Source organism: Nomia melanderi, chromosome 10 (genome assembly GCF_051020985.1).
Source record: "Nomia melanderi isolate GNS246 chromosome 10, iyNomMela1, whole genome shotgun sequence".
In the NCBI taxonomy this organism is placed as follows: domain Eukaryota; kingdom Metazoa; phylum Arthropoda; class Insecta; order Hymenoptera; family Halictidae; genus Nomia; species Nomia melanderi.
Window position 1 is genome coordinate 8157887 of NC_135008.1, and position 17404 is coordinate 8175290.

The 17404-nt window shown below is 38.3% G+C and overlaps 2 protein-coding genes across 2 annotated transcripts in view; one reads left to right on the plus strand and one right to left on the minus strand.

Annotated features, from left to right (window-relative positions):
• The window catches only part of hwt (SH2 domain-containing adapter heavyweight), a 165779-nt gene that overhangs the window by 94199 nt on the left and 54176 nt on the right, over positions 1-17404 (minus strand). The window lies entirely within an intron of this gene.
• On the plus strand, positions 12141-14685 carry LOC116429746 (uncharacterized). Its single transcript, XM_031983030.1, has 3 exons — positions 12141-12248; positions 12686-12783; positions 14475-14685. The coding sequence occupies exons 1-3, from the start codon at positions 12141-12143 to the stop codon at positions 14683-14685; spliced, it is 417 nt and encodes a 138-aa protein (XP_031838890.1).

The following is a 17404-nucleotide window of genomic DNA, read 5'->3' on the forward strand; positions in this document are numbered from 1 at the left end:
CATTTTCCAGAATTTATGAAATGGACTGAGGTGTTAAAAAAAATAGGTAATACGATAACACATATTTTGTCGTTTGATATGCAGGAGTACTGGAAGAACACGAATAGAATATATTGGAAGCCCACAATGAGCCAGGAGACGTTCACAAATCCGTGGGATTAGTGTGATATTTTTTATCTCGACTGTTGCGCACGGCCAATTTGAGATCAGTAAGTATGACGAATGATCACGGGTGGCGAGGAGCTCGGGGCTACGAAATTACTGTGCTCTCGTAAGAATCGTGTGCAAACCAGTGATATTTTTTAAGCCATGAGCGGAAAAATGCCCGCAGCAGCTGCGAGTGACAGATTACTGTTCCCTTCAACGCAACAGAATTTCACGTTTCTGTAAATTTCTCGAAATTCCTGGAAATTGCATCTTTCTAGAAATTAGAATAGACACCATTACCGAATAAACGAAATCACAAGTGAAAAATATTCAAAACACAGAAACGAAAGTACTGATTAACTGTAACTCTGTAAAACATTTATCTCAAAGGTATAACATTGCTATAAAATTACCCAAAAAATATAAAATACCATTTCACAATAATCCACTGCCAAGAACAATGAAAAAAGCTCCACGTCCTCTCAGCAGAGATAAACGAACAATATAAATTTACTAACCACCATAAGTCAATGCGAATCACCGTCTCTCGTTACTCAAATTCATTCGCGCACCCACGTTACATCGTTAATCACCGCGTGTTCCAAAATTAATCAGCGGCTTTACCTCGATACTAATGGAACCATCAAACTCCGCCTCTTTTGACTCATTAACTTTCATACACGCTCGCAGGATACAAATCGTCGAGCGGTAGAAGGGATGAGAACCAGGGAGCCAGTATGAGCGAGCGAGAGAGAGAGAGAGAGAAAGAGAAAGAGATAGAGTTAGAGTCGACGAGTCTCCCTGATGAAACGGAATCTCATCAAAATGGACGTGAATGCGTCGGGCATTGATTTCCACGTCCCCAGACTTCCTCCGCCTACCGACATCGAGCTTGTTACCAGGCTTTTCCAGGATCGCCGTGTATCACGCACGCATACGTGCATAATTAACGAGACGTGCTGCGCGGCTCGAACGATAAATTTTGACGTACGAATCCGCAGCAACACGGATCATGCTAACGACGCATCAGGCGACCACCCCCAAACGGCACGGGAACTCTTCGAAACGCGGCCGCAACACGGACTCCCTAACACCGGGAATGCGGCGAACCGCAACGCCATAGGCATCGACGTTTCCCTCTTCGCTGGGCCTACCTGTCAACGGCTTACCATCATTCTACTTTGCATAGTCCCGTCATCGGCAGAGCCGATTGTCTTGGAACAGAGTAAAGGATTGAAACAAATGAAAATGAAGGCACGAGAATAGAAATTCTTGTGTTGATAGATTCTCGAAACTTTTGCAACTATGTAATCCAAATTTTCTCCTATTCTCATGGAGATTTTAGATTTCTGTAGGTGAATATAGTAGAACCTTGATTCGAGGAAGAATTCATCAAAGCTTGTTTGTGATAATCTGAGAATCCGAATTTTTTAGTGTGGTAGCTGAGGCTCTAAGCGATTAAAATCGTGGAAGATACTTGGTTAAAATTCTATCGAGATTTCTTGTTACAATTTGAGAAATATTTACAGTCTCTTGATTAGGAATACAAACTTGAACATTGTCCTAAGCCTTATTCAAGAACCCCTTCTTTCCTAGAAACCCAAGTTCCACCATGTTTCTAAGAAATGTAATTTAATCTTTATGATTCAGATGACTGATCCACCTCATTGTTATCCTTTCTATAAGAGATTCTTAACGTTTCACAGGTTCTGTATGGTATAAAGAAGCCTACGCACGTCGAGTCTCCATCGTTGAAGACTTCAGCAATGTCGAGTTATTCTAGAAGGCAGTGAAGTCAGCTGCGCGCAGATTAAACCGTGCAAAGCCGATTTCGATGAAAGGCAACTTCCTGCTGCCGGGCCGACAGCCTGTTTTCGCAAGGGGTGGCTGGTGCTACGTGTGACGCGGGGATCCCAGATCCCGTTGAGTTTTATGGCGAGGGATAGATGATGGTTCGGATAAAAGGGTAGTAACGTTTACGGGATAATAATTGGAGTACGTAAATTACGAGCGAATGACGAACTGATGGAGATGGTGACGATAAGACGGTGGTCTAATGAATTCAACGGGTGAAGAAATAATTGCGTGTGACAGGGGTTACACTGTCGTCCGAGGGGTGAACAGATCTGCCATGTAACTGTCACAATATAATCTCGAATACTTACTTCCACGAGAAACAGAATATATTAGCTCGTTGCATTCCGAGTCATAGCAGCTCTGCGGCACTTTTTAGAAAAACGAATAGAAATCGCGCCTTGTCAACCCTTTGCACTCTTGTTGATTTTGTACGTGAGCTACCAGTAACACCGAGCCATTTTGATGGAAATGAGAAAATTTTATCATTTAAATTAGTTAATGATACAACTGTGGCCGTAGGGGCGCTTGTAGAGCGCAAAAGGTTATTATATAAGTATAAAGTATGACAGTTGAAAGTTCATATAAATTGATATACAAAATGTAAGCTCTGTTAATTCTTCATGAAATTGTTAAGCTAGGATCGTATGGTTCATCTTTCATTCGGAGTTTATGTATGTTGTACGCATTGTTCAAGCAAAACGAAGATTTATGTGCATTACAAAAAAACGTGTTTAAATATTTGACCGGAGAGTTGTTGGAAAATATAAAATACAGTGGGACATGATAAATTACAGTAATGTAACATGGTAGCTGGTCAGATTATAAAGCGAGCTGGCCGCGTTCCAAGGCATACAGTAGAAAATTTGCTTGTTTAAAAAGTTGCATCGAAATGATTAATAGATCCCGTAGCGAAACAATGTAATTATGTAAGGAACACGTCGCGAGCTTTACCGTGCGTGAAGTTTTCTAATGAGAACAATTGCGAAAGATATGAATAGTCGGAAGTTATAATTCTTGTCGCATGAAAAATTTATGGTTATTCTCGTGGCCGTCCCGAAGTGCCTTTTTTAATTCAGTATATTAGATTCCTGTTGATTTATAAGCGCGGGATTACCGCTTTTCCGCGGACAACCGGATTTCACCGTTTCCAGCGGAAAATGGAAGCGCTCGGGACCAGAAATTTCCAGTTAAGAACACAAATGGCTCGGTATTGTATTGCTCTTCAAGGCAAGGCTATTGTCCAGCTAGAAGGAAATTCTGTGGGAACCGTGAAAAAGTTTAATCGTTCGGGCGGAGTGTGACGTCAACGATAAGAAACGCCGCAGAAAACTCGAGCTGGAGATCCTCGTAAACATGAACAGCCACGGCTGTATATTTTCTTGTATCGAACGTACGAGATTCATGACACTATATACATACTATCCCGTTTATTTCTTTTGTTTCAAAACGCCCCTCTCTTCCGCTTGTTTCTCGGTTTATTGGAAAGTCGTGATTCACTGATAAAAATAATATATAATGTACAAACTTTTGCCATACATAATTTCATATATAGTTGAACGTATCTGTGATTAGGGAAAAAATATAAATTAGTTCTTCCAGAAATTCTAGCTTCCAATTTTTGTTATCTACTATTAACACCATATCGTTTTTATTACATAGTAATTAGAAGTTTGTTTATTCGAAAAATAGAAGCATAAATTATACTATAATAAAATAAAATATATAAGAAGTATAATAGAAAGGTAGGTTTGTAAAGAGCAAGCCATTTCCGGTGATTTCAGAACAATGTTGCTAAATCTCAAGATAGGGCAGGGTTAACAAATTTTCATTTAACCCTTTGCACTCGATAGTTTTTAAAATATACATTTTTCAGTGAGATATAAACGACGTTCTATCAAACTAACGAATGAGGAAATATACGTAAATTAAGAAACTAAGCTAATTCATTTGAATATTTCACATATCGATGCATTATGCAGAGAATAATATAATACATCAGACGATGGTTTTGATATATCGAATCTAATAGCGACTGAGAGTCGCCTCTCGAACGCAAGGGGTTAATTGTCACCAACGTCAATACTATAATAAATCAAACTTTATACCATAAACTACATGTGGAATATTAAAAAATCCATGTAGAATGGAAAAATTAGTAGCTGTAATTAATTTAGAAAAGGATTCAAGCATTCTTAAGCGAAGCAAAGTTTAAATTCATTTATCTAACCTAATCCGTCCGCAAAATGTCCCAGATCGGCGTCGTTCTCCCCCGATAACCGTGACAAAACCACCGGAAGACACCGGCACGAGGATTCACAGACCGATTGGTGCCGATCTCTTGCGCCGCGTTCCCTGCGGGCATGTTCTGCGGGTTCGTGAGACCGTGCCAAGGATAATCGCGTCCTCGACGATAACGTCGTTATCGGCGACGCAATTTGAGCCCGCGGTAACGATTAAACGGCACAATCAACCGAACGCCGACGATGGCTCTTGGTCAGGGGTCCCAGGAACGCCCCAACGCAATACATTAGCAACAAATTGCTCTGTCTCGCGGAAAGAAATGATTAGAAACATACCTCATTACTAAAACAAATGATTACTCCTTGCTTTCTTCCCTTATTCCTGTAATTCTATTCGAGTCAAGTTTCAAACTAATTCTTCAATGCATCTGATAGTTATGAAACTTTTGGTTTATAACAACTATATGTTAATATACCTTATATAGTTCAACGTTTAACCCCTTGCCCTATGATCTCCTTCTGAACCGTGAACGATTTAATTACTTTGTTATTAATAATTCATTTAAAATAAGAGATAATTCCAGTCTCACGCTGTCAACGTGTGCTAAGGTATAAACATTGATAACAGAAGAAAATGTAATTTTTATTCAAATTGAATAATATTTATGTTTGTTACATTCCATTTAAAATCTTCACGAGTCTGAGACGATATTATACGGTAGGGTTACATTTATTTAAATAGAAATGTTCGCGTGACAGTTTATAGAAACATAATAATCTAAATCAAGTGTTAAGTTCCTTTCGTCGGATTTAATGTAAGATGAAGGTCTCCTAAAGGTCTTTTAAATATGTAACAACGCTGAATTTTCATGCAGCTGCATATTATTTTGCGATATTCTCCATTATACTTTACGAGCAACACAAACGGTGATGTTTAATGGAATTTCCTGACGGTTTGAGCCCAAGCGGAGAACCGTTTCCAAATTTAATGTTAATGGTGTGGGATCACGAACATTTCTGTCGGAGACCCGTGCATGAGCCGAGGACCGGTATCGGCCGTACCTACGGACACTTAATTAATTCACTTTACGCCGGACTCCCCGTTTGTAATGCGGGATAGGGGCGCCTAAGAACCCCGAGGCAGTAATTGATTCAAATGCTTCAAGGGTATTACTGGCCGCTGAAGACGGTGTGCGTGTACCCAATATCGCCCGGGTCTCTGTCCGTACGGACCAGAACGGGGGTGTAAAGTGCACGAGAAGTGTTCTGGCAAATTTTAACATATGCTGGAAGCGATGGCGGGTGTAACTTGAACGGTAACTTCTTACAGAATAAGAATTGACAGTAGAACTGCCCTTAACAGATTGCGTACCGGCTAATTTTCAGAGAACTGAATAGTGCGAATGGCAATTTTCACTGAGGTCAACTTATATCACGATACATAGAAAAACTCAGATATCATATTTTTATGTAATATATTAGAAATAAATAATTCATTCGAATTAAATTTTATATTTTTTTCAATGCTGTGGTAATTAGCGAAGTTGCATAGCTAAGTACGGTACGCAATGTGTTAATTAACTGTTTGCAATCGAATGTCGCTGTAATGACGACTTCCAATTTCAATATCTAATATAGAAAACTACATATGAATCATTTACTTATTTAACTAACGAGAGAGACATGTGGTTTTTTCCTTTTAGTGTTTAAGACTGCGATGCGTAATTAAGTTTTTATAAAAAGAAATGTTAGAAGTGCAAGACAGTTTCTCCGCGAGAGATTAATAGAAAATTGTCGACCGTTAAGGGTTACCATGACGAATTTCAGTTCGCAGTTATTTATCATATTTCTAGCAATTATTGTCTTATAACAATGCATCAGATTCATTCTAAAGATTTTCGACACGAACACGTATTATTCTTCTATAATCAATTATTATACTCAACAGCAAACGTAGAATATGCTTAGAATTGTTCTCTTTTACCGAAGAATAATTAAAGACAAAGTAGTCCTATCGATCAGAGTCGAAAAGGAAATCATAGGCCAAGGGCTTGAAAGCGTGAAACATCCGAAATGGTTTAGAAAATAAATTTCACTTCACTATTATAATCAATATACGAAGAAACTGGGTAAAGATCTATTGCTACGATTTTTATAAAGACAACACGTATATCAATGTCTATCGCAATACGTCACAATTCAAACTGCCTTCGCCATTAGCACCCTCATGACAATCCAGCCGTGTCACGCGAGATAATTATGTCCACCCGTGGACCACGGTTATCGATACGATCGTCCATTAGAAACTTGCTACAATATCAATGAGTCGGATGTGAGGACCGTACTAACCGTTCCGAAGGGGGATGCCATCCAGATAGGGACCTTCGCATCGAAAGGGTCGTTACGAAGGGTCTGAATCGCGACGCGACGCGCCGCGCATAATGCCGCGTGATGTATGAATTTAATTAAGTAATTATACAGAACCGCATTGTACATTAATCACGGCGTCCGTCTTCTAACGGTGTCCCCTATTTCCTCCGACTTTCCCCGATTTCATTGTGCCGCGAGAAATTTCTCGGAGGCCCGGTCGGTCGGTCGGTTCGCAAAAGTTCCGTGTTTCAGACAACCCCCACTCCCCCGCCGCCGAGACGATCGTTTTAACAACGACTCTTTTCATCCCGGAATCCCTTTGTACGGTAGCTCTGGGCGAAACTGGTTTCGCAGTTTCTCTGTTGGCTGGCTGCGCGCTCGCTGACTTTCTCGTATTTGTTAATTAACCTGGCGGGCGTAAAATATTAAAGGTTAGTTGTTTCTTTAGGTAATTCGTTGAAGGTTCTTACGTATTATTCGGATCACCTTTGTTTGCTAATCGATGGTCGTGCTAATTAGTTGTTCGATTTAGTATTTGTTTAATATTGTGAAGTGTTATTAATATTTTACCATTACTAGTGTCATTATTATTAATATTATTAGCATTTTGTTTATCAGAAATCTATGGTACTTCATTTAGAAATAATAGTAATAATAATGACAAATATTAATATTTTACTATTACTATTGTCATTATTATTACTATTAATATTTTGTTTATTAGAAATATATGGTGTTTCATTTAGAAATAACAACTATTATCCGGCAATTTTTTGAATGCTTTTTTCATAGTCTCCAATTATGGATAACTGTGAAGTATGTTAATGACTGCGATGAAACGTGATCAGCAAATATGTAGTAGAAATACACGTGCATAGCAAAGCTGTAACTAAATGTAGAGCAATGGCGATGGAAACATAATTTAAATTGATCGGAAAACTGGGATGCGGAATTTTTCATTCTACTTGTACGGTAATGAGAACACGGAATTCTCGCTTCGTTGGATTCTGGAACTTTCGTTCACACCTGTCGGAACCGAGGAGATTACCTCGCAAAGTAAGTCACTCCAGCGGCTCGTCCGGATCTTTGTTCCTAGTTTCGCGGCGGTGCCAGGGGAAAACAGAGAAAAGGGTGATTCGAAGGGAAAGACCGTCCTCTGTCCGGGAGAACTAATTTCATAGTTTTAAGGGCCACTGGAATTGAGCCGGTTCGGGTCATCGCTAATTGGGTGCTGTACTGGCTAGATTGCGGTCACCTTGTTAGAAGACCTCGTCGACTTTACTGTGAAAATGTATCTTCCTGACTGGAGAACGAACCTTTCTCCTTCCTCTTACACGTGTATCTTTCTCCTCGTGTGCACGCCTCTGTGCAAAGAAATGCATTGTATACCTGTGTCCACATTCATAGCGCCGCTTAATTATTCGAACAACTTCGAACGTCGCAGTATAGAACTCTGAGCTTGAAAGTAAAAATACTTCGAACAGCAAGCATATAGGTTATGTAATAAAACAGTAGTGCTCGGTTAAAGAATAGTGTAATTTATTAGAATTAATACGTATTACTTGGAATACTACTTGCTTTCGATATAAAAGAATCCAAAGTTATTATTAATGTAACCATTATCCAAATTGAATGTTCTTATAAAAATTATTTGAAGTAATATTAACAATATAGTCATTGTAATAGAATAATAATAGTAATAGTGCTCGTAGCAATATAATAATAGAGTAGTAATAATACTACTATCAATGCTAGTATAATTATGATAATCACAAGAGTACTAATAAGAGTATAGCAATAGCAATAGTAACGATATTAATAAATTGATTTATTATTTAAATTAATTTATAATTATGTATATATATTTTAACATTTAAACAATTTTTTAATTGCAAATTAAATGTAACTTATTATACTTAACAGTATAGTAATAACAGTAGTAACTGTACTAATAATAGTACAGTAATAATAACACCGAGTACAGTAGCTTCAGCAATTACTAAAGTTTCTTCCTACGTACCGTACATATTTTACTCGAAAATACCCCGAGCTCCGATATCAAATTTATTTCAACCCCGACGTTTCCTTTAAACTCCAGATACGCCTGATCGGTTCTCATTTCCGGTACGTGTTCCCGCGTTTCACGAACATTCCTCTTTCCCTTAATTTAAGACCGTTTCATCCGAGCCGGTAGCAAATTGGCGGGAATAGAAAAACATTTCCACTTGATTGCTAGAAATATCCGGAGACCACGTGAAGGGCTCGTCGAAGATAAAGGGATGGAGGGGGGGAGGAGAGGTTTGGCGAGGGGGTTGGCGAGGGGGTTGGCGAGGATAACCAGTGGGGACTTCTGAAAACGGGTGATCACGTTTTTTTAATTAAACCGAAAGTCAGACGCCCCCGTGGAGAGGAATCGCCCCGGACAATCGGGACCGCCGGTTTAATCACGACGTAATAATGACGGCAGATAAATTAAACTGGACCGTAATGCTGTCCGTTCGAACGGCCGGCCCCTCGAAGAAAGATCGCGTGCTGGAAACAAAAGACCGACAAAACGATTCGGTAAACTTCGGGGACACGGATACTCTCCGGTCGTCGAGATTAAGCCCAGACTATGGAAGAAATCCCTTCTGTGATTTTATTGCTTCGAGAATCTTGCGGAATTTTCTCGAAACCGATCTGCGGATGAAACATCATTTATTTCTTATTTAGGTGTACAATCATTCGTCAAGGTGACGGAAATTCTTAAAAGAAATAACGTTGTCATGTGTCTTAGTTGAATACAGCCCCTAGAGTTAGGGATGAAAGTAATTTATACATATTCCGGAAACTATGAAAATCAGGAGGTAAAGAAATCATATATTTTACAAAGAATCCAAGCTTTCCGAAAATTCCAGAACATTTACAAGTAAATATTGTTCACTGCGCGATATCGCATTATTGAAATGACTAAGTACAAATATAGAAGTCGTACACTTTCATAATTAATCACGTTGGACGTAACGTATCGCTGCAATCAACGTATGAAACGTATTTCACGTCGATAGCATCGAACGCGGATGGAAAAAGGCGCGTTCCGCGAGTAACAGCGAATGCAGTCGAAACTATCAGCGTAAATATCGACGAGCGGGAGGCTATTATTTTTCGCTGAGTTCCACGCGATAGTTTCGCGATGGAGTCCCGACTGTCAGGCTAGATAAACACTTAACGGGCCTGAATTGACGATGAATCGACGGCGCAGAGGGTGCGTCTCGTAAATTCGCATTATCGGGCCCGCGGCTCGATGCAGCTGCCGTCAGAATTCTCACCCTGGGTGTAAACAGTTATCCGAGCGAAGGGAAACGCGGTTTATGCAGTCCTTGGCAAACAACGGGGAGCCGTGGAGCAATGAGGATCTTGCGAAATCATTTTACCCGTACAGGTCAAGGGATTATGTAATAACCTCTCAACGAGGTTAATTCGGAGAAGATCGTTCGCTAGGTAGAACAGTCAACCCCTCGCTCTATGATTCCTTTCTGAACTGTCAACGATCTTGTTCTTAATCATTTATTAGAAATAAGAGAAAATTCTAGTGTGCTTTACAATATAATCATTGACAGAGGAGAAGAATGAAATTTGCATTCGAACAAATTGAATAATATTTATGTTTGTTAAATTCTATTTGAAATCTTCATCACGAGTCTGACGAGATATCGTAAGGCAAGGGGTTAACCCCTCGCCCTATGATTTCGTTCCCAATTGCGCTCAAGAAATATTATATTGTTCATAATTCATTAGGAAAAGAGAACTCTACGCTTATTCTATATTTATATTTAATCGGAAGCATGACAGTTAATAATAGAAAAATAAAATTCAACAGGGACTTGGAAGAATTGAGTGATATTTGTTGAATTCTATTTGAAATCTTCGTCTCGAGTCTGATACGATATTGTAGAGCAAGTGATGCACTTGTAGTGAGATTCGATGGTTTCGATGGAATTTTTGTCCGTGTTGGTTAGAGAGATTGAAGTCGAAAAATATTAGAATTGGAAAACACTTTTCATTAGTGCATGTCGCAAGTGAGAGATGAAAATGATATTAAATTAAGATAAATTCAATTAATTGATTATACTTGATCTTGTATTAACTTAAGAAGCAGAATTTTCTATTTCCAAAGTTTCATACGGGACCTAATAGAAACTTCATAACAGATTTGAATGGTTTAATATAAGTAGCAGAATACGAATGTAATCTGATTAGTTCAATTGCGGTGATAATAGTGGCCGATTCGATCGTATAAAGAGAAATGCAAGAAATCCAATCAGAGTGTTAATGAAAAGAGCAATAATTGATGAAATACAGGCTACATAGCGAGAAAGAACGAGCAGAGCGAGCCAATTAAATCATTAGAACGTTATTGGGAATTATTCGATCAATTCGGAATTCCTGTAGGACTCTCTGTATCGAGCACTGAATTACAGTCAATCGATGCGTACTCTCTCCGATACCTCGTTCCATCGGGGATATCATTCAATACACCCTCGCTCGCGATTTCCAGCGTAAATTACGTCAATAACAAACGCTCGATTTCGCATCGTAATTCTCAAGAACCCGGGAACGCGTGGGGACAAATGTGGCTCATAGACCGATCCTCATATACAAAGAGACACGTTGGTAGACGTAAATAGGTGGGGGGGTCAAACACGGGTAACACGGACATTTAAGCACGGCTATGGCGTTTACCGAGTGCCGATATATACAGCACTCCGGTCATAATTATTGAACGATCAGGATTTACGCGGATCATAACAATTCAACTTGCTTCCTATATGTTTATGGCGCATATTGGAAGCTTTGAAAACATATGCAGCAGCTTCTTTATTAGACTACGAATTTCGACCATTTTATTAACACGTTCAGTGCCACGTGTACCACATGTGGTACACGTTAATTTTTGTAATAATATATTTTTGAGGGACACACGGTCAAGAATAGCTGTATACGTTACAAAGCATCGAAAACATCAAGAAACGATATGAAAATATATAAAATTTTAAAAAAACTTGAGTATAACTTAATATTTTATTTAAAAAATCAATACAGTTCATAAGCAAAATATGACCGAAATTTCCGTGGCACGGAACGTGTTAAACTTGTACAAGATGGGATTCAAAATGAAAAGTCTATTTTCTATAAAGAAGAAGATTACATAAAAGAATTTACAAAAATATCGTCTGACAATGAAATGGTCAGATCTGTTGAGAGAAATAACTTTACTAATATCACGAAGTTTATAAAGTAATAATTAGTAGCAAAGATAAGATAAATAGTACGTTGATAAGCTGTGTTTAATAGAAAATTAGTAAATAGTCTTTTAAGTATTATTATATTACAATGCAGTTCGTAAGCTTCTTATATAAATCGGTTTCAATTGAAATATTCCAGCTGTTGAACTTCAATCGCGGTTTAAATAAATATGATCCACGGTAAATATCAGTCCGGCCTGGTGATCGTCGGGAGAACGACGGGGTCTAAACCAGACAGAAAATGTTGCATTCCTGCGTGATACTTCCGGCGCTAATTTGCACAGTCCGTTTGATATTCAACTGCGCCACGTGTGCGCCGGATATTGGCCAGCCGTCGGACTTGAATCGGGTAATTCGTTATTGTTAATGCGAGATTAATTTCGGAGTAAAATACGAGGAGCAAACGTATTCGAGAGTTCCGACTTCCCCGTGTATCACATAAAGGGTGGTTAAATTTCATTCGGCAAATATTCTGATGTTGACTGACGGATGATTCTCCAATAAAATAAGATAAAAATTTAAATCGAGGATGGCGAGCAACAATATTTTTAATGTGAAGGATACAAATACATATGATTTAAAAAATTTAGAAGTTTATTAATGTTATCTGTATGATTTCAAAAGAAATATTTATTTATTCAAGAGACAATGAAATTTTCGTATAATGGAAGAATCACTTTTGAGATATTAAATACGATTCGCGTGGTAATCGTGGATGTTGACAGTTTGTTTAAATATTTGTACACGAAAAGGTGGCACTGACAAACAGCTGTGGAACATCATTAGCATATAGAAAATTCGTTTATTCCAATCACGATGGACGAAATGTATAATGCTGTTGGTCATGAGATATCAATGAGCCTGACGCAGCTATACAGACACACGTAAATTCGTTGAAGCGTCAGTTGAACGGATCGTGGACTCGCATGCTAGCGCCGAAACTTGTCAATATTGGACTGCTGTAATCGTACACATTAATTTTCAAAGTTGCGTGCATACGCATGATCCTAATTTGAATTTATGTGTGCCAATAAATGGAGAGACGACTAGCCTAAACATTGAGAGGTGATGCATTTATGAACTTCTATGATGCTTCGATGCGCAGTTTCGTTGAAATCATAAATTACACGAATGAAAATGGTACAATGAAAAATAATGCAGATAATGAAAGGTAATATGATAAATAGAATAATAAACTGAAGAAGCGGCAATACTCGATTTTGGTTACAGAGACAAGTGTGAAATAATATTACTATGAACCATGTTCGTGACCAATTACATCAGTAAACTATAATCAATATTATATTCACGATTATGTTTTCTACGAACTGCCAACTTAATTCATTCTTCACTTAACAGAACTCTTTGAAATAAAATACTTTGAACATTTTCATTGAAAACAACCTGTAATGTTTTTATAGAAATACTGACCTAACTTTTCATTCATTCACACTTGTACACTTGCTCGTTACCAACGAGCATTAATCCTTTGCGTTCCTATGTCCAGCGTAATTCGACATCAGTTTTATTCACAGATGTGCTTCTTTGACTAGATATTTTTAAACTAGATTATATTATTATGTTATTTTCAATATTATTAGTAAGAATAATCGTTTACACTGCTCTCTACAAACTATTTTCTTAAATGCATTGCGAATTAAATATCTTAATAAAACAGAGTTATCGAGGGAAAAATGCAAAAGAAATTCGCAGTGCAAAGGGTTAACGATCACGTGACATTACCATAATTCAGTTGAGTTTGACCTTTTATTAACTCTATCGTGACCGAAGTGCTTTGCACTCGGGGAAACGAGTTTCTAAATAAAGCGCGTTACATAAAGCTAGACCTTCGAGAACCTTGTGGGGAAATCAATAAAACTAATATTTTCACTGTCACGTTATCGTAGCAGGTGAAAAGTGTCCGCGTTCGTCAACATTCGCCGCAATGATTACTGCTCCCTTCCCGGGAAAGAGACAGTTTCGACCCTATCCTCGATCAACAGTCATCGGTTACAGTTAGCCACTCACTGACAACCCCTTTAATCGCGCGGACTGTCATTTTCTCACATATCATCGAAATTCATTAATTCTCTTATCACAAATTTGTTATATTCACTTTACCCTTGCACTCGAGTTAGAATAAACTAGATCTTTCTTATTATTATTGAATAAATATGTATATAGATCGTAATATAGTCATGATAATATAGTACATAATAATAATAATGGATTCTAAATAAAATAGGATATGCTCCTGACGGAGGAGAAGGAATACTGTTAATAATAAGAATAGATGAGATAAGACATAATAAGAATGATATTAAATAAAATAAAAAAATCATTATCATAAGTAAAATAAATAATAATAATAACAAAAGAAATTACAAAATTATTATTATAAATAAAATAAATAATAATTATTCATTGGGAACCTAGTCTAAGAAGGTATACACGCAAATGATGCAAATGAGTTAGATTAATATCGATATTCAGTGCGAAAAGAATACGGTAAACGCGACCTCGGTCGCTGAGGGGTTAACTTTCAAATTTTGTTATACTCCGCGGGACGTTCCAGTCGCGTCACAGTGTTCGCGAGCCACAATACGATGGTTGCCACGGTTGTTTGCGCAGAGAGTACCGCGCCTCGCCACCGGGGATACAAGTTCTCCATGATTTGGTCTCGGGAGAGGAGGTCGCCCCCGCAGATCTTGAAGGAGCTTAAGTCCAAACTGCGAGCGTACATTAATCAAGGGGAGATTCAGATGGTGGATCACGGTAACTGTTAAACAAACCATAAACTTCCATGCTAGGCCGAGTCCTGTGAAGGCCTATCTGTTACTTGCATCGAGTTGGTGCGTTCAAACTGAATTATACACGGCATTATGATCTCGATAATGGTGTTTTACAGAAGAACCTCGATTATTCGATATAATTTGGTGACTAACAGTCTAGATATATAGAAACTTGTGAGATTCTTTAAAACATGTATGTAAAATTCGAACATATATATTTTAAATATAATTTAAAAGTCAGAATTATTGAGTTCCAATTTGAAAGGAGTATGAATAGTCGAGATCGCGGAAAATAGCGTTGTATTATGGAAGTCTACGCAAGTGATTAATTTACGTTAATATGAGTTATAGAGTACATTGTTTTTTTTATGAAGAGTTTTATTACGTTATACGTTGAATAAATATTTGGTAAGGTTTGCTAACAAATTGGACTGCAGTGAATTTTGCGTATTAATGTTGGATATGAATGCAGAAAATCGATGAGGACATTTCCATGGAGGAATTTTCTCTCACTGGTACCGTCGACGAATAAAAGGATTATGACCGGAAAGCAGCTTGTTACAAATTTTTTATCGGCTTAGAATCGTTAGTTTCTAACGAGAAGATATCGTGATACGTTTTATAACAATTTTCCTTTATCGATCTTGCAAGTATATTTTCCTGTTTTCAATGTACTGGCGGAATGAAATCATAAGAACAGGATGATTAATGTTTATAAGAAATGTACTTTATTTGTACACGTTTTTAAAGATTGTAAGCTTTGGAATACAATAGAGACTACGATTAAGAATGTCAAATATCCTTTTCGTGACTTCTGCAAGGGTAACTAAAAATTTCAGATTTTAAATTATATTCAAAAGTTTTTCGTATAAAACAGTTTTCGTGTAAAACGTCCATTCACTCGACGTGTCGAAGCTCTGTTTCGGTGTTGCATAATGAAAACAGTGAATACAGGTTTCATAAAAATGCGAAAGAAGGACCGGTACCCTTGCAATTATTTAAAAAACTGTAATTGTGTGGAGTATCTATGAAAACCACCCTCGCGAAATGAATCATTCAAGGAGGGTGACGCAGAACTTACTCGTTGAGCTCATGAAATATTCGAGGAACAACCAACTGAGCCAAAAGCATCAACACCTGCGGTCGGAACGGAATCTTGAGGCACTCCACTGTATTGTCGAGCACGGAATTTCTTACGCAGCAACGGATCGTAGGCGAAACGGACTGTCGTAAACGATACATCGGTGTAACCACGTTTACATGAAAAAAAATTTAACGATATTAATCTGCAAATACCTTATAGACATTATTTACAAAATATGAAACCCTACTGTTTAAATAGTAACCCTTATTATTAGTAAAACAAAACTATATAGTAATCTCCTTGAAACACTAAAAAGTTTTAATATTTCAATATTTACAAATCAATTTTCTCGATAATACATTGAACAAACCGAATTTTCTTAGCTCCGCGAGACGCGAGAAAGCCAAAAGCTCGATAACACTGAAAAATCTGACACATTCAGTTCTATTTCATCAGAAAAATTGCTTTGACTACAAAAACAACTTAATAACCATCGACTTAGCGATCAACTCCGAAAAACAACGTCCTCCAGTTCTAATATTGTCCATGATTAAGCCATTACTTCATCGCACGAGCGCAAGGAGGATTATAAATCCGCGGCATGCTGGAAAAAGCGACGTAACACCGTGTAAACCGAGTAAACGACGTGCACGCGTGCCCCCGCAACAACTTTGAAATATACCCGGCTATTACGCGCACTCCGCGCGGCCTGTTAATTGAAGGTGATTACAACTATCGCTGCAACGACGAGTATCGGCGCGGTAGCTCGACGTGAAATATCGAACGAACGCGCGATCGAGTACCGGAGAGATCGTCCGACGACGTTAAAAGCGGGAAGGTAACGGCTCGTTGCCGTTATTCAACTATTTTCCAACTTTCATCCCCCGCAGCCTCCATTCACTCGGTCTTCTTTCTCCTTTTCGGGGTTGGAGTGGGAGAGGGTTGCAGATTTTCAACAGAAAACCTCCATAAATCCCGCGTATCACAATGACCGTGCCCGTAATAAATATCGCACACAAACATCTAATGGGGGACGCCATTTCGCCGCGGAGTTCGATGATATTGTTTATGGAGACTACGTACGGGAACGCGATATAATGGAAATTCCGGCGTCCGGCCAACTATTTATGGGACACCGTCATGTGGCGCCCATTGCCGGTGCGTTTGGTCCCCCACAGTTCCTCGTGGTATATAGGCCACGTGACCGTCCCGTGGGGACTACTGCCACCCCCTATCGCACCGACATTTCTTTTTCTGATGTTTTCTGACGTTCTCCATCCCACTCGTGGAACTCTTATTGACTTTATACGGGGTGATCTTTAAATCGTAACGCGACTGAACAGGAAGTGGATCTGCGTGAAAAGATAAGTAAAAAATGGAGAATAAAGCGTTCATAGGAATATTGAATCGAGAGATGATGGACTTTGTGAGTTCGTTTGATACTCAGGAACTGGTGTTTGCAAATGAAATTGTTTTAGCTTTGAATTTCGATTGTACGGGATAATTTTCCTATGTAATTTTATCTGTTACTCGCATGATAGTGGACTTTATTATTCATAAATTAACTGAAGAAACCGAAGGTTTTAACTTGTTTACAATTTCGACTACTTTTTCAGTTTGAATATTCCA